Source organism: Punica granatum, chromosome 2, assembly GCF_007655135.1.
Source record: "Punica granatum isolate Tunisia-2019 chromosome 2, ASM765513v2, whole genome shotgun sequence".
NCBI lineage: Eukaryota > Viridiplantae > Streptophyta > Magnoliopsida > Myrtales > Lythraceae > Punica > Punica granatum.
The window spans coordinates 42,772,576-42,793,353 of NC_045128.1; the positions used below are offsets into that span (position 1 = coordinate 42,772,576).

Below are 20,778 nucleotides of genomic sequence, written 5' to 3' on the forward strand. Positions count from 1 at the left end.
ATCCAATGGGCCTCTTCCTAGCAGGCAATTGTTCCACTATCCAAGTCCCATTCTTCTCTAGGGCTCGAATCTCTTCCAACATGGCATTTCGCCAACGATCATCACACACCGCCTCACTATACGTCTTTGGTTCAGTTTCAGAATTCAAGGATGCCAAGAATACTCTATGTTCATTAGAAAACCGCTCAAAAGTAATGTTTTTCTCTAAAGGATAGGGCTTACCTGAGGAAAGCGAGGGAGTGGCAGTGCGAGGGGGGGCGCTAGTCGGTTGGGTATGCATCACGAAATCTTTAAAATGACTAGGTACCTTTGTTTCTCGGTGTGATCGTCGTCTCACTCCATTTCCTTCGTGCGACTCCTCCTCACCGTCTCTTCCCAATTCAACCTGCTCGGGTTGTGGATGTTGCCGTGGACCAGGCCAATCCTCGGCATTGCTCGGCTCTGCTTCCTGATTAGTCTGCTCAGCCACATTATCGACCGGTCCTCCCACATTGCTATTTTGAACAAACCCATTTCCACCATCCATTTCCATCACAATCGTCCGTGCCTGAGCTGTTTCTCGTTTTAGCTCGTAACTCCTATCTTCACTGTAGATCAATTCTTGGATAGAGGGCTGATCATATTTTTCTTCTTGTGCTTCTTTCTTAACAAAGGGAAACGAGTCTTCATAGAATACAACATCTCGTGAAACGAATACTTCCTCCGTGTCGAGATCATACAACTTCCATCCCTTCTTTCCATTTGGATACCCAATAAATATGCATCGCCGTGATCGGTCCGCAAATTTGTCCTTGCTCTTGGGCTTGTGTAGCGCATAGCACGAAGACCCGAATATGCGCAAATGGTTATAAGATGGTGGCTTTCCAAACAGAATTTCGTATGGACTTTTTCCTGATAACACCGGCGTCGGCGTATAATTAATTAAATACGTTGCCGTTAACACACACTCCCCCCAGAACTTCAATGGCAATTCAGCATTAAATCGCAGGGCTCGTGCCACATTCAAGATGTGTCGGTGTTTTCTCTTTGCCATTCCATTTTGTTGCGGGGTCTCTACACACGTGGTTTGGTGCATTATTCCCCGATCTAAATAGAATTCCCGCATAACTTTTGAGAGAAATTATGTCCCATTATCTGTCCTCACCACTTTGACTGCTCGCCCAAATTGAGTATGAGCCATATTGCAAAACTCCATTAATCGCTTCATAGTTTCCGACTTTTCCCGCATTAAGTATACCCATGTGGCCCTGCTATGATCATCCACTATGGTTAAAAAATAGTGAGCACCAGATAAGGAAGCAGTGTGATATGGACCCCAAATGTCGCAATGTATCAAATCGAAAATATTCTCTGATTTATTTATACTAGGTGGAAAAGGGAAGCGAGTCTGTTTCGCCCGGAAACAAATGTCACAAGTTTTATTCTCGACCTCAGTTATTCCAAAAGCAGGAACTAAAGATAAAACATTATACGACGGGTGCCCCAATCTTCTATGCCACCTTTCTTGATTCTCCAATCCCTTTGCTACAAAGGCTGAGAATGACGTGATGCACCCGAAGCAATACAACCCCCCGCGCAATCTAGCCACTCCAATCGGCCTCCTCACGGCTAGGTCCTGAATCACGCAAAAATCCGAGAAAAACATCACTGAGCAATTTAAATCTCTAGTTAGCTTCCCAACCGATATTAAATTACATGTGAATTCTGGCACATAGAACACATTTTTTAGTATAAAGTTAGGACCAAGCCGAACATCGCCAACCATTTTGGCAAGTACAGACCTCCCATCCGGCACCCAAATCGGGTAAGAATTCCTTATGGGCACAGGATCAATCAAATTGTCTAAACTCCCCGTCAAATGCAATGATGCTCCAGTGTCCAATATCCAGTTGGTTTCTCTCCCATAAAGTTTAGAATACATACCTCAAAGCTGGTCACGATTCTCTGTGGTTGCGAGCAGAGAAAGTAGTTGTTGAACTTGTTCCTCTGTTAAGCTTGTTGCTCCCCCTGTTTGCCTAGACTCGGAAGCACCATTATGTGCTACAAAGGCTGTTCGGTGTTGGCCTTGTGTGGGTGTTCCTGCTACAGATTTCTTACCTCCTGCCCCTTCAAAACGTCCTTGCTTGTGCTTATTATTTGTCGAGCCAAAAACATCCTTGCGCACACTCTTCTTCCTTTGCTCCCAATCTTGGGGATAGCCAATGAGTTGGAAGCAGTCAGATTTCTCATGGCCTGTCTTTCCACAATGCGTGCAATTCAGCCGCTGATAGCAATTAGATCGATCATGACCTACCTTGCCGCATAAACTACAGCTTGAACGATAGAAGTTTCTTCCTGAATTGCCTGCAATGAAGGCTACCGCATCTCCAGTTTCTTCTCGCCCTCGAGCTACTCCTTTTTGCATCTCTTCCATAATAACCATGTTATAGACTCTGTTAATGGAAGGCAGCGGATCATATGTCAAAATTTGCGATCGAACCGTGCCATAAGTCTCTGAATTGAGACCCATGAGAAACTGATGTATCTTCTCTACTTCTTTCTCCTTTGCATATTCTGCTGCTGCCGCGCATGTGCATCTCGGGATGACCGAATAGTCGTCGAGCTCATCCCATAGTACTTTCAGCTCCGTATAATACTTGGCCACTGTCAGCCCCTCCTGTCTCAAGTTGCTCAATTTTGCCTTAATTTGCTGAACTCTGGTCGCATTTCCCTGCGAAAAACGTTGTCTCAGATCCTCCCACATCACCCGAGCATTTTGTGCATAAGCGACACTCGCTTGCAAGCTCAAATCCAACGAGTTAAACACCCATCCAATCACCATGGCGTTGCATGCTCGCCAAGCTCCATAATTCTCCGATGTCACCTCCGGTTGGGTTATGGTTCCATCCACAAACCCAACTTTGTTTTTCGCACTCAAGGAATTCATCATGGCTCTTGACCACGTCGAGTAATTGCTCCCGGTTAGTTTGCACGTCACCAGGAGAGCCCCAGGATTGTCAGATGGGCTCAAATATAACGGCGAGGATGGATCGATGATCTTTCCCTTCTCACCCGATGCACCATCCCCTTTCAATTTCCCTCCGTCCATGGCAGCAGCACTCCAACTCCTCTTTCACCCTCAGAATCGTCAATGCTCTGATACCATCTGAAGAAATAATCTCTCGCAAGTAATTCTGTATGTCTTCTCTTATTTGATCAACGTACAAGGCAGACGTTTATACAAGAGAGCAATAGAGAGAAAAGGAAAAAAAAATATCAGAGAGAAAATCAAGGAAGATATTTTACATATTGATACATAGATGCCTAATTAGGGAGATATGCAATATTCTAGAATACTAGAATATTCCACCCTTAACATAATCTAATTGATTTACAATACATAAATACATGATTATGTGCTAGCTATGCCCCCAAAGTGAACCTCCCTTGGTTATATTACAATGAATTGCTGATGGTTCGATCTCGCCTAACACTTTTAAGGATCCTGCACCCTATTTTGGTTGATGATCAGCTTCTATCGATGCACATGTCAACAGTTGCTTGCCGAACGAATTGCCCCTTCACACGAGGCCGCTGCTCTGCGAGCTTTTTCCTGCTTTCGTACCGAACCTGAGAAGGGAAAGAACATTATCGTGTTTGCTTCTGAAGGGACTGAATAATTGATGAGATAGAAATAAATAAAAATGAACTAACTTGAAGCTGTTACCTTCTTCTCAAAGCACCGAAATTTCCTCTTCAGGCGGAACTTCGTAACAGCTGCTTCTCGTTGAAGAGCTTGTTGAGATATTCCATTGAGAGCAAAGCTGCCACCTTCGTCCTTGCTCTGATTGAGTTTGGCGCCACTTACAGTAACATTTCCTATGTCCATGCTATTAAGTCTACTTAAAGAAGATTCATTTGCAGAACTGCTAGCAGCACTTCTGTCACTGGACAAGGAGCAACATCTCCGGTCCTCAAAAGCATCGAATTTAGGCTCATTTATTTGCCCATTGTAGGTATTCTGATCATTCAGATGAGTATTTGAATGTTCAAGATCATTAATTTCTCTAACAGAATGACCGGAAGAGTTCACTTGCAAGGATGGATCTTGCTGAGAATCTGTGCTAGGATTTGGTAGTGTTAAATCAGTGCTCGGGCTGTTGGACCTCAAAACTTTCACTGGGACACAGGCAGGATATGGTCTCTGATGAGGCAGAAGATGTTCAGTTTGCTTTGGCCAAGAAGTCGGGAAAGATAAGATACTCTTTGGGGTGCTCAGAATAGGACTAGGAGTCTCAGAACTAGAATTGTTTATATACCTGCAATTAAGATTTCCAATTGATCAGACAACTGAGCTATCTAATTTGCATATATTTATAATGTCATTCTTGCAACTAAAATCTGACAGTGGAAGATGAACTTGCCGTGAAAAGGCTGAGGCATTGGATTGCTTCAGGGAATGTCTTTCTTCAGTTCCTGAATTGTCAAAGTCATGAGGATCAGATCTTTCCAGGGAAAGATTGAGCTTTGTCGATAAATCGTGATCTCTCGAAAAATGGTGTAATGAGTCATCTGTGCGATTATGTCGTGCACTGTTATCAAATGCCCCAATCAGGTCAATGGCTTCCTTATCAGAGTCCACTGGTAACTGATTATCACCAGAACCCTCGGTAGCAACTTGTTCATTTCTCTGATCGACTTCCTTGCTCGGAGACAAAGTGAGACCGAGTTTGCAGGAACTCAAAGCCAATCCTAGTTTTGAAAAAAAATTATTTGATGTCAGATTCCACCTTCCAAACTAAGAAATCATCAATCCATATTGCCATGTGTAACATACCACTCGAATTTTTTGGCATGAATAACCACTTCAGTGGCTGCTCTTCATGGGCACTCTCTGGTTCCAGATCCGACCCCATGCATGAACTCTGCTGGGGAAAGCAACAAGGAATCACGCCAAATAAAAACATCTTCTCCGGTAATCTCAGAAAAATAAACTACTTAGACACCGACATTGCAAGTCATACTAATGTTATGTAAAGCATCTCTTCACATAACCAGGAGCCTCGGAGGTGATCTCTCAGTTTCAATGTATAGCTAGGGACTAACCTGAACATCACTTCCTTTCTCGACGAAATCCTCATCTCTTTGGGTAAAGGTCATGCCATCGTGTTTTTGATTACTGACAGCATCCTTTTCAGCTGCTGGTTCCCCGTTTTGCAGTGCAGCACTCCCATCCAGGGGCCAATGTCCATCAATAGAGAGCTGATTCAACAAATATTAGTAATTTAAAATTTTAATATAGGCACATATATTGGCGTTGTTCAAGAAGAGAGTTTTAAGTGGATCCTCACAATTTGTCTTCTCCAAACATGTTGCCAAAGATTGTGCAATTCGTTTCTCCGGATTGGCTTGACAAGGTAGTCAGCAGCTCCTTTCAACATGCATTTGTACACAGTACCAATTGAATCCTGAGTGGACATCACTGCAAAATGAGAAAAAAAAAATATTTACTACGTTCCGCGATTATTTAACACTTATAAGACCAGATCAATAGACTTGTATACAAAGTGCTAAGATTGTAGACATACTTATAATTGGTATATTTTTGCAAATGTCATGCTCTGTAGCAAGGCTAAGAAGAGAGAATCCCGACACTGATGGCATTTCCACCTCTGTCAACACGAGATCAACATTGCGAGGTGTTCCTTTTAGCAATTCCCAAGCCTTCAAACCGTCAGAAACAGCAACAACTGCTAATCGAGAAAGCCAGAGAGAAAAGATCCAGATATTAGACTAGCAATACTAAATATGCAAGGACTGATAACTGAACAACATGTTAGTCTTAGATAAATCACATCGAAAGAGATCATAAACGGTTGAATAAGTCCGAAAAGTAACAATTTTGAACACAATGTATGACCGATCCTATATTTCTTCATGAAAAAGGAGAACGGCCCTTTCTCGAAATTCTCTCATCCCATAATCGCCCCAGCATGTACGAGATATCATAAGATTCTCTGGCCAAAGATATGTGAAAATAGATAGATTTATCAATCGTTCCTCGTTTTAAATACGAAATCAGTAGACTTTTGAATGCTGGAAATTCCATATATGCTCCCGGCGATCGATTAATGCGCGGCTTTGATCTATATGAAGGACTATAAATGAATCGTTTTCTTTTCTAAAACTACACATAACGCGACGTGCTATCCTAGCGGTTAACTAACGTTACATTTCCCTATCTTCATTGTTCTAACAGCAATGAACTCGCACGCACTACTTCCGAAATTAGACATCGGTAGAGACACCGATTCAGAAAGTTCCCGGAATAGCTGAATTGCTAATAGTAGCGTCGATAATTGTGGAATGGGGAGAAGTTCTGATTGTACCTCTGTAACCGCATTTCCGGAGCAGAGCAGCAACGACCTGCCGCGTCGAATCGTCAGGTTCGACCAGCAACACACGCATGACCATTCTCGGCATGAACCTCTCCCACTTCACCGGCCCATGCGCCACCTCCTCCACGCCGCCGCTCACCATAACTTCCTCTTCCATTGCTCAGAGTGGACTTGAAGGCAGAGCTCGCTCGACAACGAATAAGATGCTTTTGGTATCGGAGAGGGAGGGGATGGGGGAGAAAATATCGGAAAAATATCTAAAACCTGCAGCCTCAGTTTTGGCGGGGGCCAAAATCGGACGGTGCCTATGCCGAGACCGGAGCCACTTGACTCTGATCTAACGGTCCGAAATATCTTCCCCCCCCACTTTGCACAAAATATCTTCGGCCCTCCATTCGACTGGCCCTGAGGTGCCACGTCAGCAGCCCCGATCCTTGTCAGTCCATCTGGACAAAAGAATGGAGGAGGAGTTAGTGGCGGTGGTGGGTTTAACGACTTACGACTCCTCCTGGCATCGGATTGGTACGCTTCTCTTTAGGTTCCCTTAAAACGTGCTTAGATGGACCTCATTCAGTGGTTCTCCATTGTGCAGCGCGAGACGACACGCGTCTTCTTCTATTTGGGGTGTACCCCCTTAGACGTCCCATCTAACATCTGAAAGTTTAACAAGTCATAATTAACTCAGCGCGTGTAGTTTAAGGATAATAATTCATGGTTGAAATTTCCAGGAATGGATTTTTACAACTCGATCGCGGCATTTTAAATGTATAATTTAAAAATTAGATTTTGATTTTGAAAAAAAGTGGTATAAATAAGATTCATTTTTTGACACATAATTGTTTTTGTTAAAAAAGGAACGAGATATTTTTGCGAGCAGCAAAGGCCGGGAGCCGCAGGATATTATTGGACAGGACGGTGACACGTGTCGGGCCGACAGTGAACTCTTGATTTGTGGCTTCTCCTTCGAAGTCGTCGAATAACGTTTATTTTAATCATTTCTTTTTTGGCGTTTACCGGACTTTATTGTACTCCCCTTGTCACTCGTCGATCCACATATCTATATATTATACCAAAAAAGGCAAAAAAGAAAAAGATATAGAGGAGAGAAAATAAAAAGTAAGAGGGCTTAGAATGGTTTAATTGATGATACTTTTAATGCCTTATTTGATTTTAGAATATAATTTTAATTCTTTTTAACTTATCATGAATTCAATAACACAATTACTACTCTTTTTTTCTTTTTTTCCCTTTTTTTATCTTAACTAACTATTCAATTTATTTTTTAATATTAAATTATCTCAACTATTCATTATTTTTTTCACAATTCAACAATACAATTATTATTTTCTCCCTACTATTCATTTTTTTCACACTTTTTTTCATAATTTAATAATACAATCATCATAGCCAAATTATATAATATATATATATATATATATATGCAAAGTTGAGTTGAGTTAAGTTCCTCATAATATATTTTTTTGATAAATTACACCAAAAAATCGAGTTTTCACTTTTATCTTAATTTTGGTACGAGTTTTCACTTTTGACATAAAAATCTCAACTTTTTGATTCGGTTTCAAATCCGGCACGCCGTCCCTCAGCTGTTACGGATTCTATCTAATTGTTTACGTGGAGTGTAACGGCGTCAAGTGGACCTCATTCCCGCCAATGAAAACAGACACACGTACTATTATCTTTCTAAAATTAAAAAATAACCCCATATTTTTTTAAAAAAAAAATTTACCATATTCCTCAACTCCCTTCTCAGCCCATTGTCTCTTGTGCAACTATTTCTCTCTCTCCCCTCCTTCTTCCTTCTCCCGTGTCAACCCCTCTCCACCGGCACAACTCCACTACCGCCGTGTCTCCATCGCCATCAACGTTGGTGTCTTCGATTTTGCCGTTGATGGCGTTGCCCCAGTCCCATGTCTTCCCTTTTGCCGCCGATGGCGTCTCTCCATCACAATCAAGAAGTGTCGCATTGCTGCAGAAGAGGCCAAGACATAAAGTGAACAGGGGTATTTCAGGGGATATCACTCAGCCGTAGCCTAGTTTACTGAATTTGTTATTATTTCGCTTAAACCTTCCTCCAGGAAGTGCAAGGACCCCCAAAATCTCATTGGTTTTGTCCCCATCTTGGCACTGCTCGTGAATTGTGTTTGTGTTTGTAGTTGTTTACTTATTGCTAGTTGTAATGGTTTTTTGACGAGGATGATAGCTGCAAATGTTTTGTTGTTAAAATTCTCATTGGACATGCTTCATGATTCGAATTCCGACATTGACGATGATGGAGAGACCGTGGTGGTGGAGTTGTGCCGGTGGAGGGAGGCTGATAGTGGAGAAGGAAGAGGGAGGAGAGAGAGAGTTGCTGAAAAGAGATAATTGACGGTGGAGGGAGCAGAGTAGGGAAAATTTGTAAAAACATAAAATATGGGGTTTGTATTTTATTTTAGAAAGATCGTTGTACACGTGTTTCATTTTCATTGGCGGGAATGGGTTCACTTGACGCGTCTAAGCAATTAGACGGAATCCGTAATGGCCGATAGCTGCCGTGCCAGATTTGAGATCGAATAAAAAAATTAGAATTTTTTATGTTAAAAGTGAAAATTCATGTCAAAATTGAGATAAAAGTGAAAACTTATATTATTTGACGTGATTTACCCCCTTTTCTTTTTTCACGTACTGAAAAATATGAACTGACTATTATATTGAGAGAAGGTGTCCAGAGGAGCCCAGTCTATAGTTTTAGGACTTTAAGAACTCAATGGAATGATCGATACATGTTCCTTTGAAATTCACATCCTAACATTGAAATTCAGAATTTAGGTATTTATTTCTCATTTGACAAATTCATATGATCAATATCTTAGCCAATATCAATCATAGAATTCCTCGCCCCCAACTTGCACAGCTATCGGGCTTCGTACAGAATGAACCCCGTCAGTCCAAGTCAGACTTCCGAAACCGTATCCGGTGTACACTTGGCTGACCGCGGAAACCATCAACCTGAATGAGATTTCCTTAATCTCGGCGTTGAAGGTCAGCGTGTCCGGTTCTACTGATGTAGTCACCCCAGGAGGAGACTGAACAACAGCATTATACGTGGAATTAATGGGACCGACATTAGTAACCGTTCTCCTCAGAGTTGCCGAACCTTCCAGGTGCGGGATGGATATGGAAGGAAGGTTTATGTCTAGAATGGAGCCGGGGTAACCAAGGCAAGACGTGCGATGTCCTCGGAGCCGAGAGATGGATGAATCGTTATAACTCATAGCACAGAGGTAGTCTATATAGTCGGACTCACCCATGTCGTACACTAAACCCGGATCTGCAGCTCTGTTGGGGTCCACAATTCCTCCTCCAAAATCAAATGGATCGGCGAGCTTCATCGGGTCTCCTTCCGCATATAATGGCTCTCCATATAGGCCAGTAGTCCGAGCTGCGATCAGTTTATGCCAATATATGGTGCTTCACAGATTCAAATACATCCAGGTTACGTATCTGATAATTGACAACGATCAAGTATTGTACCTGTTGTTATGACTGCAGATTTGATGGCAGCAGGGGACCACTCCGGGTGCAGAGATTTCAAGAGGGCAACTATTCCGGAAATATGAGGAGTTGCCATGGAGGTTCCCGATAGAAATCTAAAACTGGTATTCGTAGTCGATGATTTCTCATCAGGAGGAACTGCTGCTAATATTTTTACACCGGGGGCTGCTATGTCAGGCAGCAACACCGACACCGAACTTGGGTAGAAAACATCCGGAACTGCTATCTGTCTATTAGTAGCAACATAAATTAATTCATCACCTTCAGAATTGCCGGGGCGATGGAATTGGGTCCTCGGGATGAGAAGTAAGCCACGTTCGCCGGCAAGGGTTTCCCAACTCTGGTCTGAGACGGGCTGATTCTAATGCATGGATCGCTACAAAATCTCACATTTCATCATTCTATGAACGGAAAGGCGGGGGAAGAAAGATGGGGTTACGTACATTGACTTCGATGAGTAAAAGTAGTCAGTGAACCTGGTCGACCGGATATATGAGAGGATCTGAAACCCAAACTCGTAGCTGACTTGGACGCATGGAAAGCTATTGCCACATGAGTATGACGAAGCAGTCGGTCTCTTCGCAACTATCAGCCCCAAACCACCAGCTTCTTTGACAGAAGAACCGGGATACGTTATCGCGTCTACACCAGATTCCGAGGTGAAGCAGAGCACAACTTTACCAACTAACCAACTGACATCACTTTCTGATAGAGATGAACAGTAGCTGTCCAGAGAGATTAGAACAATAAAGATATACACGATTAAAAGTTCAACACTACCCTGACCAGACTATGTCAGCTTTGCTTAATTTTGTGGAATGTTCCTTTCTTTTTTCTGTATCGCTCTTAGATATACATGTTTCTAGATGAGTTTTTCTTTTCTTTTTCTTTTCTTTTTTTTTTTAAGAAACAAGAACAAGTTTCATGGATTCGTCGAAAAAACACATCTTTCTAAGTGCAGTCCTACACTATACATATTTATTCCGACGTTTAGTAAGGGATTAAAAGGTGGAGAATCGCAGCATTCTTCCCACGGGCAGATATATTCGATAAGCCAGTTTTAATAGGGTGACCTCTAATTCTTCAGGAAACAAAAAAGGTTGTCTGTCAAGGAGCTGAAAGCAAAGAGCTAGCACTGGACAGTTCATCGTAGCAAGCATCTTTACCGAGGTTCATTGAGATCTGAGACCTCTGGGTAGACCAGGCTGAGGAATCCCACATCCTTTCCCGTATAATGCCCTTGACCCTGCATATGAATACGTTCATCATCAAGGACAAGGTATTTACTCACAGGCGTGGCAGATACAATTTCCAACAAGTGCCGCCTATTCAGGAATACTGGTTACAGATAGAAAATGTTGTTTGAAGCCAAGCCGAAAATTATCTGGAACCTTTCGAGATGGTCCAGGGAGGATAAAGAAGCGAGACAAGTGGCCCATTCTTGAAGAGACTCACACATCTTCCTGGAGAGGCCTAAGCTTACTGTGATGTGGGACGGACCCATTTTGTGAAGAAGTACAAGGACTAATGGGGTTCTGTTAAAGGCTATCCTTGTCATTGAAGAAAGGGACAACTTCACTTGACAAAAAGTATGTTGTTAATATTACCATTATAGTTTGATTGTTTCCAAGTGAGATAGTCGTCGGAAATGAACGATCCATGCTACTAGCTGCAACTGTAATAACCCAGGGAGCAGCATTCTGGACCGTTTGGGAACTTGGACCATCATTTCCACCGGCACAAACAACCACAATCCCTTCGAGAACAGCATGGAAAGACCCAAAAAGGATGGGGCTACGTTTGTCCACATCGGAGAATGACGGGATTTCTGGAGCGAGGGATAGCGATATTACATCTACCCCATCCTGTATCGCATCATCAAAGGCTTTCAGAACATCAGCGGTTGCACAAACTCCCCCAAGAACGTTCCAACAAACTTTGTACATTGCTAGTCGGGCACTAGGGGCCCCACCCCTCACTGTGCCGAATCCCAAGCCATGGAAACTTGCACCAGGAGTGATGGAGCCCCCAGCAATGGTGGAAGCGTGGGTCCCATGTCCACTGCCATCCCGTGGTGACAAGTATTCGCCATGCCCGGATGTGTTCAGTGGTTTCACATATTCTGCTTCAAGCCCCTTAACATAATGCCGCGCCCCTATTAGTTTCCTGTTGCATGCTCTCACAGGATCAAAGAACTCTCCCGGATCGCAAGTACCCTTCCAGCGAGAAGGGATAGGCCCCAGCCCTTTGTCATTGAAAACCTCTGACTCGGGCCATATTCCTGATAAGAATGCTATGCCTGTTATTTTCGAAGAGAAAAACTTATCAAGGAAGAAAAGAAGGAGAAGGGAAACCTCCATCAAAGAGACCGATGGTGAGATTATGTGCCAGAGTTGATTCATGAAGAACATCGGTGGGAAAATCCAAAGCGAATCCAAGGTAGTCCCAACTTCTAGTTGTTTGGAGCTTATAAAGATAATTAGGGATGACGGAGGCCACAGCAGGCAACTCTACAAAACCACAATGGTACTGCGAAACTTCATCGCTTTTACTCAAAAAGAAAGAAACGACTCACAGGTTGTAGCCTACCTGACATTACTTTTGCCTGAGTTTCCGTCAGCTTCGCCGCAAACCCGGAGAACCCGTGTTTGTAACTGTAAATCATTGAATCTTCCGATGCTTCGTCACTGCAGAAAATTTGAAGAAAGAATAACAGGAAACTAAATCCTCTGCAGTTTTCGAAACTCGATATATGTACCGAAACAAGATCATTTCCTCAAATGATACCTTCCCAGGACTGAAGTGAGCAATTCATGATGGGTTCGAGTTAACAGGTCTAGGTCCTCGTGTTGCCTTCTTCCCAGGTGAACGACATAAACCTGCCGGTTGCCTTTCAGTAATGAAGCAAAGGGATAGTTTGAAACAAAATGGGTCACTACTATAACTGATTATGACACGATCGATACAACTTACTTTGGTTTTGGCAACTGCTCCTTCATGGAGAATCAAGAGCAGAACAAGCGTGAAAACTGAAGCGGGGGTGTACTTCTTTGGTTCGAAGGGAACTGACCTCATGGTATCACTGTCTGTGATAGAGTATACCTCTCACAATCACCTGCTTTCTCATTGCCTGAATCCCGCTGGTAAAAGCATGTATATTAGTATATATCATAAAGATATCTCAGCAGATGAAAAAGTAAGCCTTTTCCATAACAGACAGTCAAGTGATGTGTCCATTTTCCCAAATCGTGATCCTGACTCCAGACGATTATTTAAAGTTCAATTAATGGCAAGTGCTTTTCCTTGTGTGTACACTATTTCAAGAACTTGATGAGTCGACCCGCCTACACGTCTTGCGACGAGACATATAAAATTTTGCATTCTTCTCCTCGCAGCCACAGTGGGAGGACTCTTCAATCTGACTTCTCTCACAGCTGTTTTGATTGAGTTGCTGGGCTATTTTAGTGGTAGAGACAGTTATTGCTCTCGTGAAGATCATGGGGATGAAAATAATGACAGAAAAGGTGCTGTGATTAAAAGCTTTATAAGGAGGCATGAAAGAGAAAGTGACACAATTTCTTCTGGAAACGAATGATGGGAATCAGGGACCCGAGCCGAGGGACTAAGTTTGAGCAACTTGTTTTGGATGTCCCCTCCCCACCACCTTTCATATCTCCCAGGACTTCAACCCAGACAGAAACACAATAACTTCTAAAACATGGGCCAGGTCTATATGAGATTCTTTTAGACCAAGACAACAAGTTCTATTACCGTGTATTGCTACCTGTTCAATGGCATCAGTGCAGAAATGGGACCGATCAATAATTGTGATAAGAAAGTCCACAACATTCATTGTAAAATCAGGTACTCGATGCTGGAAAGTTTGCAACTAAGAGACTTTTAGGCAATAATAATAATAATAATAATTAAAAAAAAAAAACACATTTGTAGATGGAGAATCAACGAAACTTCCAATTGGCAAAGAGACGTAATGCAGTCAATCTCAGGCCTAAAATGAGACTCTGAGTTGGGGTCATCTTTGCCCTATTCCAACACTTCAGTGATGACCTTGTCCTCTTTCACCATTCTTCAACTAGATGAATCATAATTAATGGGGCCGATCGTTAGCTGTCAGATTGGAAATAGAATCCAAAGCTACGCCGAGCTCTCTGAGAGGAAAACGGGGTTTTCTTTGAGTATGAATTCCAAAATATGTGATAAGTGGACCATGCATCATGAACTTGAGCTTGCTACTCAAATGTCGATCTGCTATCAGCATTTATTCTCCATCTCTTTCGCTGTTCCTGCAGAGAACCTCTCACCTGAGACGCGTAACAGCTTGTTCAGAGACATCCCTTCTCCTGTGAGCTTGAATATTTCAGTTGAACCAAGAGCTTGAATATCTCAGTTGAACCCAAGCCACACTGCTTGAGAAAATTAATCGCTGGTCGCACCTGCTTGCACTAATCATGTTCAGGAACACGAGAATGATCCCGATTCCTGAAGAGAAAGGCGAATTTCCTGTTCCTAACAATTTTATAAGGTTCAATGGTCCTCATTGTGGTGGGACTTCTTTAATCTGACTTTTCCCTAAGCTTTATGACTTATGAGAGTGTCTCTGTGCTTCTTTTGTTTTAGACACACTATTCGTGAAAATCCAAGTGCTGTGAGTGAAAGCTTTGCGAGGAGGCTTTTAAGAGCATGAAAATGGCATGCCTTTTATGCTTCTAGAAAAGCGTTATGGACATCTAAGTCGGACACAGACAGGAGAATCCTCACATCTGAGATTTTCTTTAAACAAGTTAGCGAGTTTTGTTACTGTGCATCGCTACTTTTTCCACGGCAATTATTGTAGAAATGGAACCGATCCATCACTGTGATTAGCACGGTCTTTTGATGGGAAAACCAGAAAGATAACGCCTTTATATAATATTTACTACATATAAGATATATGATAAGAACTATTTCCATGCAAGAAGGAAGAATTCGAAGGCCTTTGTAGGGAATATTTAAATATATATATGTATGTATGTAATATCTCTGCGGGAGAAGAATTTAATTAAACTCACAATTGAAAAGAGACATGATTCGGTCAATCTCAGACTTATGGCTGAAACTCTTGAGTTGGAGTCATCTTTGCCCAAATCCAAGACTTGAGTAATGAACTTTTCCTGTTTCGCCATTCAGTTAACTGAATGAACCATAACTGAATTAGTCAAATCATGAGCCGTCGGATAGTGATTAGAATCCAAAGATAAACCAAGCTCTCCTAGGAATTGCAATCCATCGGATTAGCGGACAGTATACCATGAACTTAAGCTTGCAAGTCGAATGTCAATCTGTTTTCAGCATTTCTTCATTATCTTTTTCACTGTTCCCGCAGAAAACCTCTCAACTGAGACACTTAAAAGCTTGTTGAGAGACATCCGTTCTCCTTTGATATCTTTCTTTGCCTCATATCGGTGCTTAATCCGACTATCGAGCCTGTAGCCAAGAAATGCTGGGAAAGTTAGTAACTCCTCAATTTCACGGCCCATCTCCCCGACTAAGTACTCAACCTTCTCTTCCAGAGAACTCGGGTTATATTGCAGTATCTGATGATGCTTCTTGCTCATAGCAAGAATATCTGAGCAAGAGAACCCATAACCAAGGAAAAGCCCGACCACCTTCTGAAGGTTCTCGGAGCTTGTTCGGGTCACTGCCCCCATTGCCACTGCCAATTCCTTTGTTCTGAATTTGTAGCCGATCTTCACCAAAAACCCGAGCTTATATGCAAGGTTATCCTCAAAAGAGAGACCTAAAAGCAACGGGGCTTTAATCAAGAGCTTAAATATCTCAATGGAACTCAAGCCACACTGCTTGAGAAAATCGATCCTGGGGCGCAGCTTCCTGTCCTTGCTTGCACTAATCATGTTCGGGAACACGAGCATGATCCTGAAGATCTCAGAATCATTTAGTCCTGCAGAAGATCTGAAGAACTCCACATGGCCCTCCACATGCTCTACACTGTAACTCAGAATTGCAGGGAGTTTCCGGATCACGCAGGCAGTGGTATCTCTGTCTCCCCCACTGAGTCGCAAGAGAAATTCAACTCTCGGGATTAGTTGCTCATTTAAATGATAATTTAAAATCAAAGGGCGCCTTATGATTAGATCAACTCCACCATAGTCGCTCAGAAAATCAATCAGTCTGTCAATTTCTCCAATCGACTTGAGACAGAAGGCCTTGGCTAGGTTGACATTGTTGAGGATGTGAACAACCTTTTCTTTAGGAACTCCGTACTGAAACAGCAGATTGACTTTCTGTTCGAAGCCTGCCAAGAACCGGGGGTCTGTTGAAATCAAGAGCCTCTTGAGCTGGGCAGGACTAATTTTCCCCTCCAATTCATCCCTCATGACGCATAACAGCGAACCAGTCTCATCTGCTGTGAGTACATCGGGAGACTTGGAAACCAAGCAAGAAATATCAAGTCCATTGATTCCCTGTGATCTTAAGGACTCAACCCGGGCACGTAACGAATCTACATGCACATGCCTCAGTTCTTGATTCCGGTTGAGAAGCAACACCGACTCTTTCTCGCTTAGCCCGAGCTCCTGAAAGAACGTGAAGAAAACACCTGAAACTGCACGAAAACGGGGAGGCAATATAGGAGTATAAATTAAGCTTCATGATCGCGAACTGTTTGGCAAAATGCTTGTGAGGGGAGAATGACTCACGTGGGTTGGCCTGAGGGTCGGGGCGCGAGGTAGAGCGACTGCATCGGGCGGGGGAGGACTTAGCGAGGCTAGAGCCCGGATGAGCGGCGAGAGGGCTCGGCTGAGGCCTTGGCAATGGGGATGACTTCAAGAGATTAAAGAAGCGGTCACGGGAAGGTGACGAAGTCCCGGATGAAGGCCAGGGCAATGGAGAGTAGAGCGATGATGTTGGGGGATGGACGGACGAGTAAGAGGAGAACGGTGCAGGCGAAGGGGAGGCACAGCTTGTAGGCATAGCTGCGCACCACCAGTCAGGTCGGAAGATACGGGGAGGACCACTTTGGAGACAAACCCAAGTCCCAACTTCAAATACATATGGTCGGATACTTTCGAATTTTTTTTAAGGTTCTATATAAGAAGGGAGTAGAGATAACAGGTGGCCATTGACATCGACATATCATATGTCGCCTAACGTTCGAGATCTCCTCTATTTGATCATTTTTCTTTGTGTTGCCAGATTACCTCATTCACGGCGAATTTCTAGAGCGAGAAGTGAGTTATAATTAAAGATATTTAAAAAAATAAAAAGAAAAAATGCATATGGTTCCATTGCATTCGCGATACTGAAAATGATCTGTATTCGCATCTGCTCGACTGAGGTGTGGAGTCTCCCAACCATATCATGACATTCCGAAATAGGGGTAGTAGTAGTAGTAGTAGAACTGAATATCAGAAATTACATCAGTTCAATGGCGCCGCCCTCAGTGCTCCATTTTTTGCCAGCAATATAGCCAATCTTTTGGGTCAACCATAACATCCTCCCAAACATCAAAGAAGCAGAATCCAATCCCAATAGTGAAAACACATTAGGGTGAAAACAATGATCATATATATTCACAACAACTTTGATAAATTGAACATCCAAATCTCTCCCACTACATTTCCTCGACTTGCCCTTGTTGAGAATGCTGCAGGCACATGCTTCAACAATGGTAGCCCACCTTGCTCCTTCCACCTCATAATTCTTCACCCGAATTCAATGCCCTGCTTTACTAAGGCATAGTGCTATTGCTTGATATGGTTCTTCGATACATTTGCCTTCTTTTTCTTGACTGCCGGAATGCCTTTAATAAGGACTACCGAGGAGCTACCATTTCTCAGCTTTATCGGTGATCCGGAATTAGGGAATCTGCATGACCACCCACAACAGGAATCATGACAACAACCTACGTAGGCACTAAATAAAGAGGACCTGAGGCTCGGATAGGGAATGAAAATTGGGCATTAATACTTGCCTCATTTTAGGACCTGGACAGAGATTATCAGCAATCTTCTTGCAAACTTCCCTTTTGGGACTCTGCGTAGCATCATGTCCCTGTAAAAATCAAGAAATGAATCGTAAACACCAAAGCATGATTGTTTTGCACGTGAAAAGATAAAAATCAAAACATTGGAACCATCTTGGTGAAGTGAATCACTCCAATGGAACTCTAGCATGACTGCAGATACTTATTACTCAATCAAGATAACCAAGCAGTAAAATATATAGAGCACACAAAAAAAAAAAAAGAGCAATAGGAGATATCATCTTGCTGAGCATAATTGACCCAGGTAACCTGGTGAATCATTTATGACTTAAGAGAAAATCATGCACGAGAAGAAACAAGAATTAATAGCGGACTCAGCAGAACAGGCCTAGAAGAGCTGCAGCGATATATACATTACTTGACGATTCTGATTCTTTAGCATAATGATCTGGAAAAATTTATGTTTCAAAGGAATATTCAGACCAGAAAACAAAAAATAAAAAATAAAAAGGTCATGAGCATGAAGCCTGCCGCAGCACTCTTTAATAGCACGAGAACCATGTACCAAGGAACCATAAAATCTGACAAAGTAACCTAGTACCTACTACACCCTTGAATTGTGCAAAAGCAACACACAACTCTTCCTATAAGAATGCAAGCGCCATGTCTAGCAAGCACAAAAGTAAGCTATTACAGTTGCAGAAAAAGCTTGTTCTTGTGTACCAGTATAAATCTGGACTAGAAGGTGACTCGATCATGGAACTTACCTGCATACCTAACATGATCATCAGATAATCATCACAACTCCCACCAACACTAGTAAGTGCCCAGTTGGAAGTCTTGAACCTAAGCAAATGCAATAAATTATTCGAAAGATTGGATAACAACCTGCTGAATCGGTGACTGGGTTTTCCAATTACAGTTCACAATTTACCTACCAAAGTTTTGGCAGATAACTCGCTCCTAGACTCACTTGTTCACAGCTTCATAGTGAATCAAATGTGCAAACTTGCGATGAGGACATTGGTGTAAAGGTTAATCAACAGATGGGCCATAATCAAATGAATCGACGAAATGATTGGAAAAAAAAACTCACTTCATTCGATGAACGGAACAACGAACCCGAGAGCTTCAGTTTCTTCTTCCCATGGACTATGTCATCGCCACCACTCCCACTCGCTCTTCTCTTCTTCCTCCCAAGTCCGCTCCTCCCTTTCCCTTTCCTATCCCTAACCTTCCACACATTCTTCTTCCTGTACAGCAACTTCTCGAACTTCCACCCTGAGCAGCTCGTGTCGATCACCGTCACCTCGCTCCTTGAGTACCCGACCAGCTCCTCCTTCTCTTCCTCCTCTTCCTCATCCGGGCAACCCAAAGCCGCCGCCCTCTCCACCAAATTGTTGTCCGAATTGAACGATAGGGCATTCTCGTCCTTCCGAGGGGAATCATCAACGCCTCCCGCTGAATTGGGGAAGAATCTAGGGTTCACCTGTTTCCGGGAGCTCTTTTTCGCGGGGAGCGGGTCGGGTTTGCCCATGTGAAAGAGCTCCGACAGGACGTTCGTCATAATGCCGTACCATTCCTTCCGAGGATCTTCACCCGGGCAGATAGGCGGGCCCGCCGCCCGGCGCTGGACCGGCTGCGTGGGCTCGGAGATGGAGGGATTAGGACTCTGGGGAGCGGAGAGGAAGTGGTCGAGGTCGTGATCGGGCCCCGTCGGGAAGCCCTTGGTGGATCGGAGGCGGTCCAGCCAGTTCGAGCCGGACTTCCCGGCGGGAACAGAGCAGAGCATTTCTTTCTCCGGCGACGAATTGACGGAATCTGGTAGGGAGAGGCAGAGCCAGGGAGAGTCGAAGGAAGAGATGAAGTGAGGAGTCTATGGGATGTTTCGTCGCTCAGATTCAGATAAGCTGCGAGAGTATCCTGTCGTGAGCCCGGATCACGGTCACGAAATGCGTGGGCCCCATGCGGACTTCTGTCTTTGGGCTCATGAACTCCGGGCTCACTGCAGGATTATCATACAGCAGGAGAGCTTACCCACCGCGCGTTTAAGTCTGACACGTGGCTCCAGTTCCAATGTTCCAACATAATTTGCGGCTGGTAAAAAACGTGACCTATTTCCACTATTGACCGAACATAGGCCGCCGACAATACGAGCTTATGCTGAAAAAATGTGTGAATTGTGTAACTTTCACTTCTCCTTTTTACTCATATTTCGATAATTCTATTAATTAAGAGACAATTGATTATGGGTATCATGATAATTACAAATACTAATGATATTTTTAAATTTTTCGATCATCTCTCTTTTTTTTCTTTTTGCTCGTGCATAGAGCAAGTGCATTTCTTTAGTAATAAAAAAATATGACCTATTAACACCTGATCAGTTACATGATTATTGTAAGTCTTATGTTAAATTAATTAAAACCACACTAGTTACTCTATGACTGAAATGAAACAAGTAAAAAGTCGTTCCTTGATCGTGTATTCGTGTTTGTACAATGACTCTCAACAATCTGGAAATTCCTTCATAAAGATATGGAATTCACAATCTAGATATTTTGATGAATTAATTAATATAATTAGGTAAATTAGGCAAGTATTGCATGATAAACGAGTTAGAAAAATATTTGTATTTTTACAGTTATATCTTACTGTTATGTTTGTTTATCAAATTAAAATTTTATTTTATTTTATTTTAAATTCAACAACATAATCATTATTTTTTTATCTTTTTTTTTCAAATTTTCTCTCACACATTTTCTTATATATTATTACATTTAAATTTAAGTTACCAAACGGTAATGTACACAAGTGAGGACAGGATTAATTCTTTTTTCTGCT

The 20,778-nt window shown here is 42.7% G+C and overlaps 4 protein-coding genes across 10 annotated transcripts; all 4 read right to left on the reverse strand.

Annotated features, from left to right (window-relative positions):
• Nucleotides 1-3,255: 3,255 nt before the first annotated feature.
• LOC116197622 (two-component response regulator-like APRR5) lies at nt 3,256-6,733 on the reverse strand. Of its 2 annotated transcripts, none has more exons than XM_031527800.1 (8): nt 6,369-6,733; nt 5,568-5,729; nt 5,331-5,461; nt 5,086-5,241; nt 4,817-4,907; nt 4,404-4,731; nt 3,707-4,298; nt 3,256-3,609 (listed from the first exon to the last, which is right to left on the reverse strand). In XM_031527800.1, the coding sequence occupies exons 1-8, from the start codon at nt 6,532-6,534 to the stop codon at nt 3,508-3,510; spliced, it is 1,728 nt and encodes a 575-aa protein (XP_031383660.1). In that variant the 5' UTR covers nt 6,535-6,733; the 3' UTR covers nt 3,256-3,507. The 2 variants fall into 2 exon arrangements, with proteins under 2 accessions (XP_031383660.1, XP_031383661.1); XM_031527801.1 differs by having other exon boundaries at nt 4,817-4,904; nt 6,369-6,728.
• Nucleotides 6,734-9,060: 2,327 nt separating this feature from the next.
• On the reverse strand, nt 9,061-13,493 carry LOC116195012 (subtilisin-like protease SBT3.9). 3 transcript variants are annotated; one of them, XM_031523962.1, is made up of 10 exons: nt 12,906-13,493; nt 12,720-12,811; nt 12,522-12,619; nt 12,287-12,442; nt 11,540-12,213; nt 11,099-11,178; nt 10,376-10,657; nt 10,194-10,308; nt 9,912-10,110; nt 9,061-9,819 (listed from the first exon to the last, which is right to left on the reverse strand). In XM_031523962.1, the coding sequence occupies exons 1-10, from the start codon at nt 13,005-13,007 to the stop codon at nt 9,257-9,259; spliced, it is 2,361 nt and encodes a 786-aa protein (XP_031379822.1). In that variant the 5' UTR covers nt 13,008-13,493; the 3' UTR covers nt 9,061-9,256. The 3 variants fall into 3 exon arrangements, with proteins under 3 accessions (XP_031379822.1, XP_031379823.1, XP_031379824.1); XM_031523963.1 differs by having other exon boundaries at nt 10,194-10,293; nt 12,906-13,492; XM_031523964.1 differs by having other exon boundaries at nt 10,409-10,657; nt 12,906-13,490.
• Nucleotides 13,494-14,882: 1,389 nt separating this feature from the next.
• Nucleotides 14,883-17,112, reverse strand: LOC116195013 (transcription termination factor MTERF8, chloroplastic). The gene is made up of 2 exons (XM_031523965.1): nt 16,649-17,112; nt 14,883-16,554 (listed from the first exon to the last, which is right to left on the reverse strand). The coding sequence occupies exons 1-2, from the start codon at nt 16,920-16,922 to the stop codon at nt 15,278-15,280; spliced, it is 1,551 nt and encodes a 516-aa protein (XP_031379825.1). The 5' UTR covers nt 16,923-17,112; the 3' UTR covers nt 14,883-15,277.
• Nucleotides 17,113-17,310: 198 nt separating this feature from the next.
• On the reverse strand, nt 17,311-19,844 carry LOC116195014. Of its 4 annotated transcripts, XR_004154563.1 has the most exons (4): nt 19,031-19,844; nt 18,873-18,942; nt 18,702-18,780; nt 17,923-18,002 (listed from the first exon to the last, which is right to left on the reverse strand). XR_004154563.1 is itself a non-coding variant. In XM_031523966.1 (3 exons), exons 1-3 carry the CDS (start codon nt 19,724-19,726, stop codon nt 17,693-17,695), a joined length of 900 nt encoding a protein of 299 aa, XP_031379826.1. In that variant the 5' UTR covers nt 19,727-19,833; the 3' UTR covers nt 17,311-17,692. The 4 variants fall into 4 exon arrangements, 1 of the variants encoding a protein (XP_031379826.1); XM_031523966.1 differs by lacking the exons at nt 18,702-18,780; nt 18,873-18,942 and adding an exon at nt 17,311-17,816 and having other exon boundaries at nt 19,031-19,833; XR_004154564.1 differs by lacking the exon at nt 18,702-18,780 and having other exon boundaries at nt 17,948-18,002; nt 18,823-18,942; nt 19,031-19,843.
• Between the last annotated feature and the right edge of the window lie 934 nt (nt 19,845-20,778).

Excerpts from the sequence above, each read along its gene's own strand:
- LOC116197622 (XM_031527800.1), bottom strand. The coding sequence starts at position 6,534 with ATGGAAGAGGAAGTTATGGTGAGCGGCGGCGTGGAGGAGGTGGCGCAT. Across the intron at positions 4,299-4,403 it reads AATGCCTCAGCCTTTTCACG|GTATATAAACAATTCTAGTT; the intron begins GCAAGTTCATCT and ends TCTTAATTGCAG. Across the intron at positions 3,610-3,706 it reads TTCGGTGCTTTGAGAAGAAG|GTTCGGTACGAAAGCAGGAA; the intron begins GTAACAGCTTCA and ends TTCCCTTCTCAG.
- LOC116195012 (XM_031523962.1), bottom strand. The coding sequence starts at position 13,007 with ATGAGGTCAGTTCCCTTCGAACCAAAGAAGTACACCCCCGCTTCAGTT. Across the intron at positions 10,658-11,098 it reads TCAGATCTCAATGAACCTCG|CTACTGTTCATCTCTATCAG; the intron begins GTAAAGATGCTT and ends CTCTCTGGACAG. Across the intron at positions 10,111-10,193 it reads TCGCCCCGGCAATTCTGAAG|CCTGACATAGCAGCCCCCGG; the intron begins GTGATGAATTAA and ends TCGGTGTTGCTG.
- LOC116195013 (XM_031523965.1), bottom strand. The coding sequence starts at position 16,922 with ATGCCTACAAGCTGTGCCTCCCCTTCGCCTGCACCGTTCTCCTCTTAC. Across the intron at positions 16,555-16,648 it reads CGACCCTCAGGCCAACCCAC|TTTCAGGTGTTTTCTTCACG; the intron begins GTGAGTCATTCT and ends GTTTTCGTGCAG.
- LOC116195014 (XM_031523966.1), bottom strand. The coding sequence starts at position 19,726 with ATGCTCTGCTCTGTTCCCGCCGGGAAGTCCGGCTCGAACTGGCTGGAC. Across the intron at positions 18,003-19,030 it reads TGTTCCGTTCATCGAATGAA|GGACATGATGCTACGCAGAG; the intron begins GTGAGTTTTTTT and ends TGATTTTTACAG. Across the intron at positions 17,817-17,922 it reads TGTCCAGGTCCTAAAATGAG|ATTCCCTAATTCCGGATCAC; the intron begins GCAAGTATTAAT and ends GTGGTCATGCAG.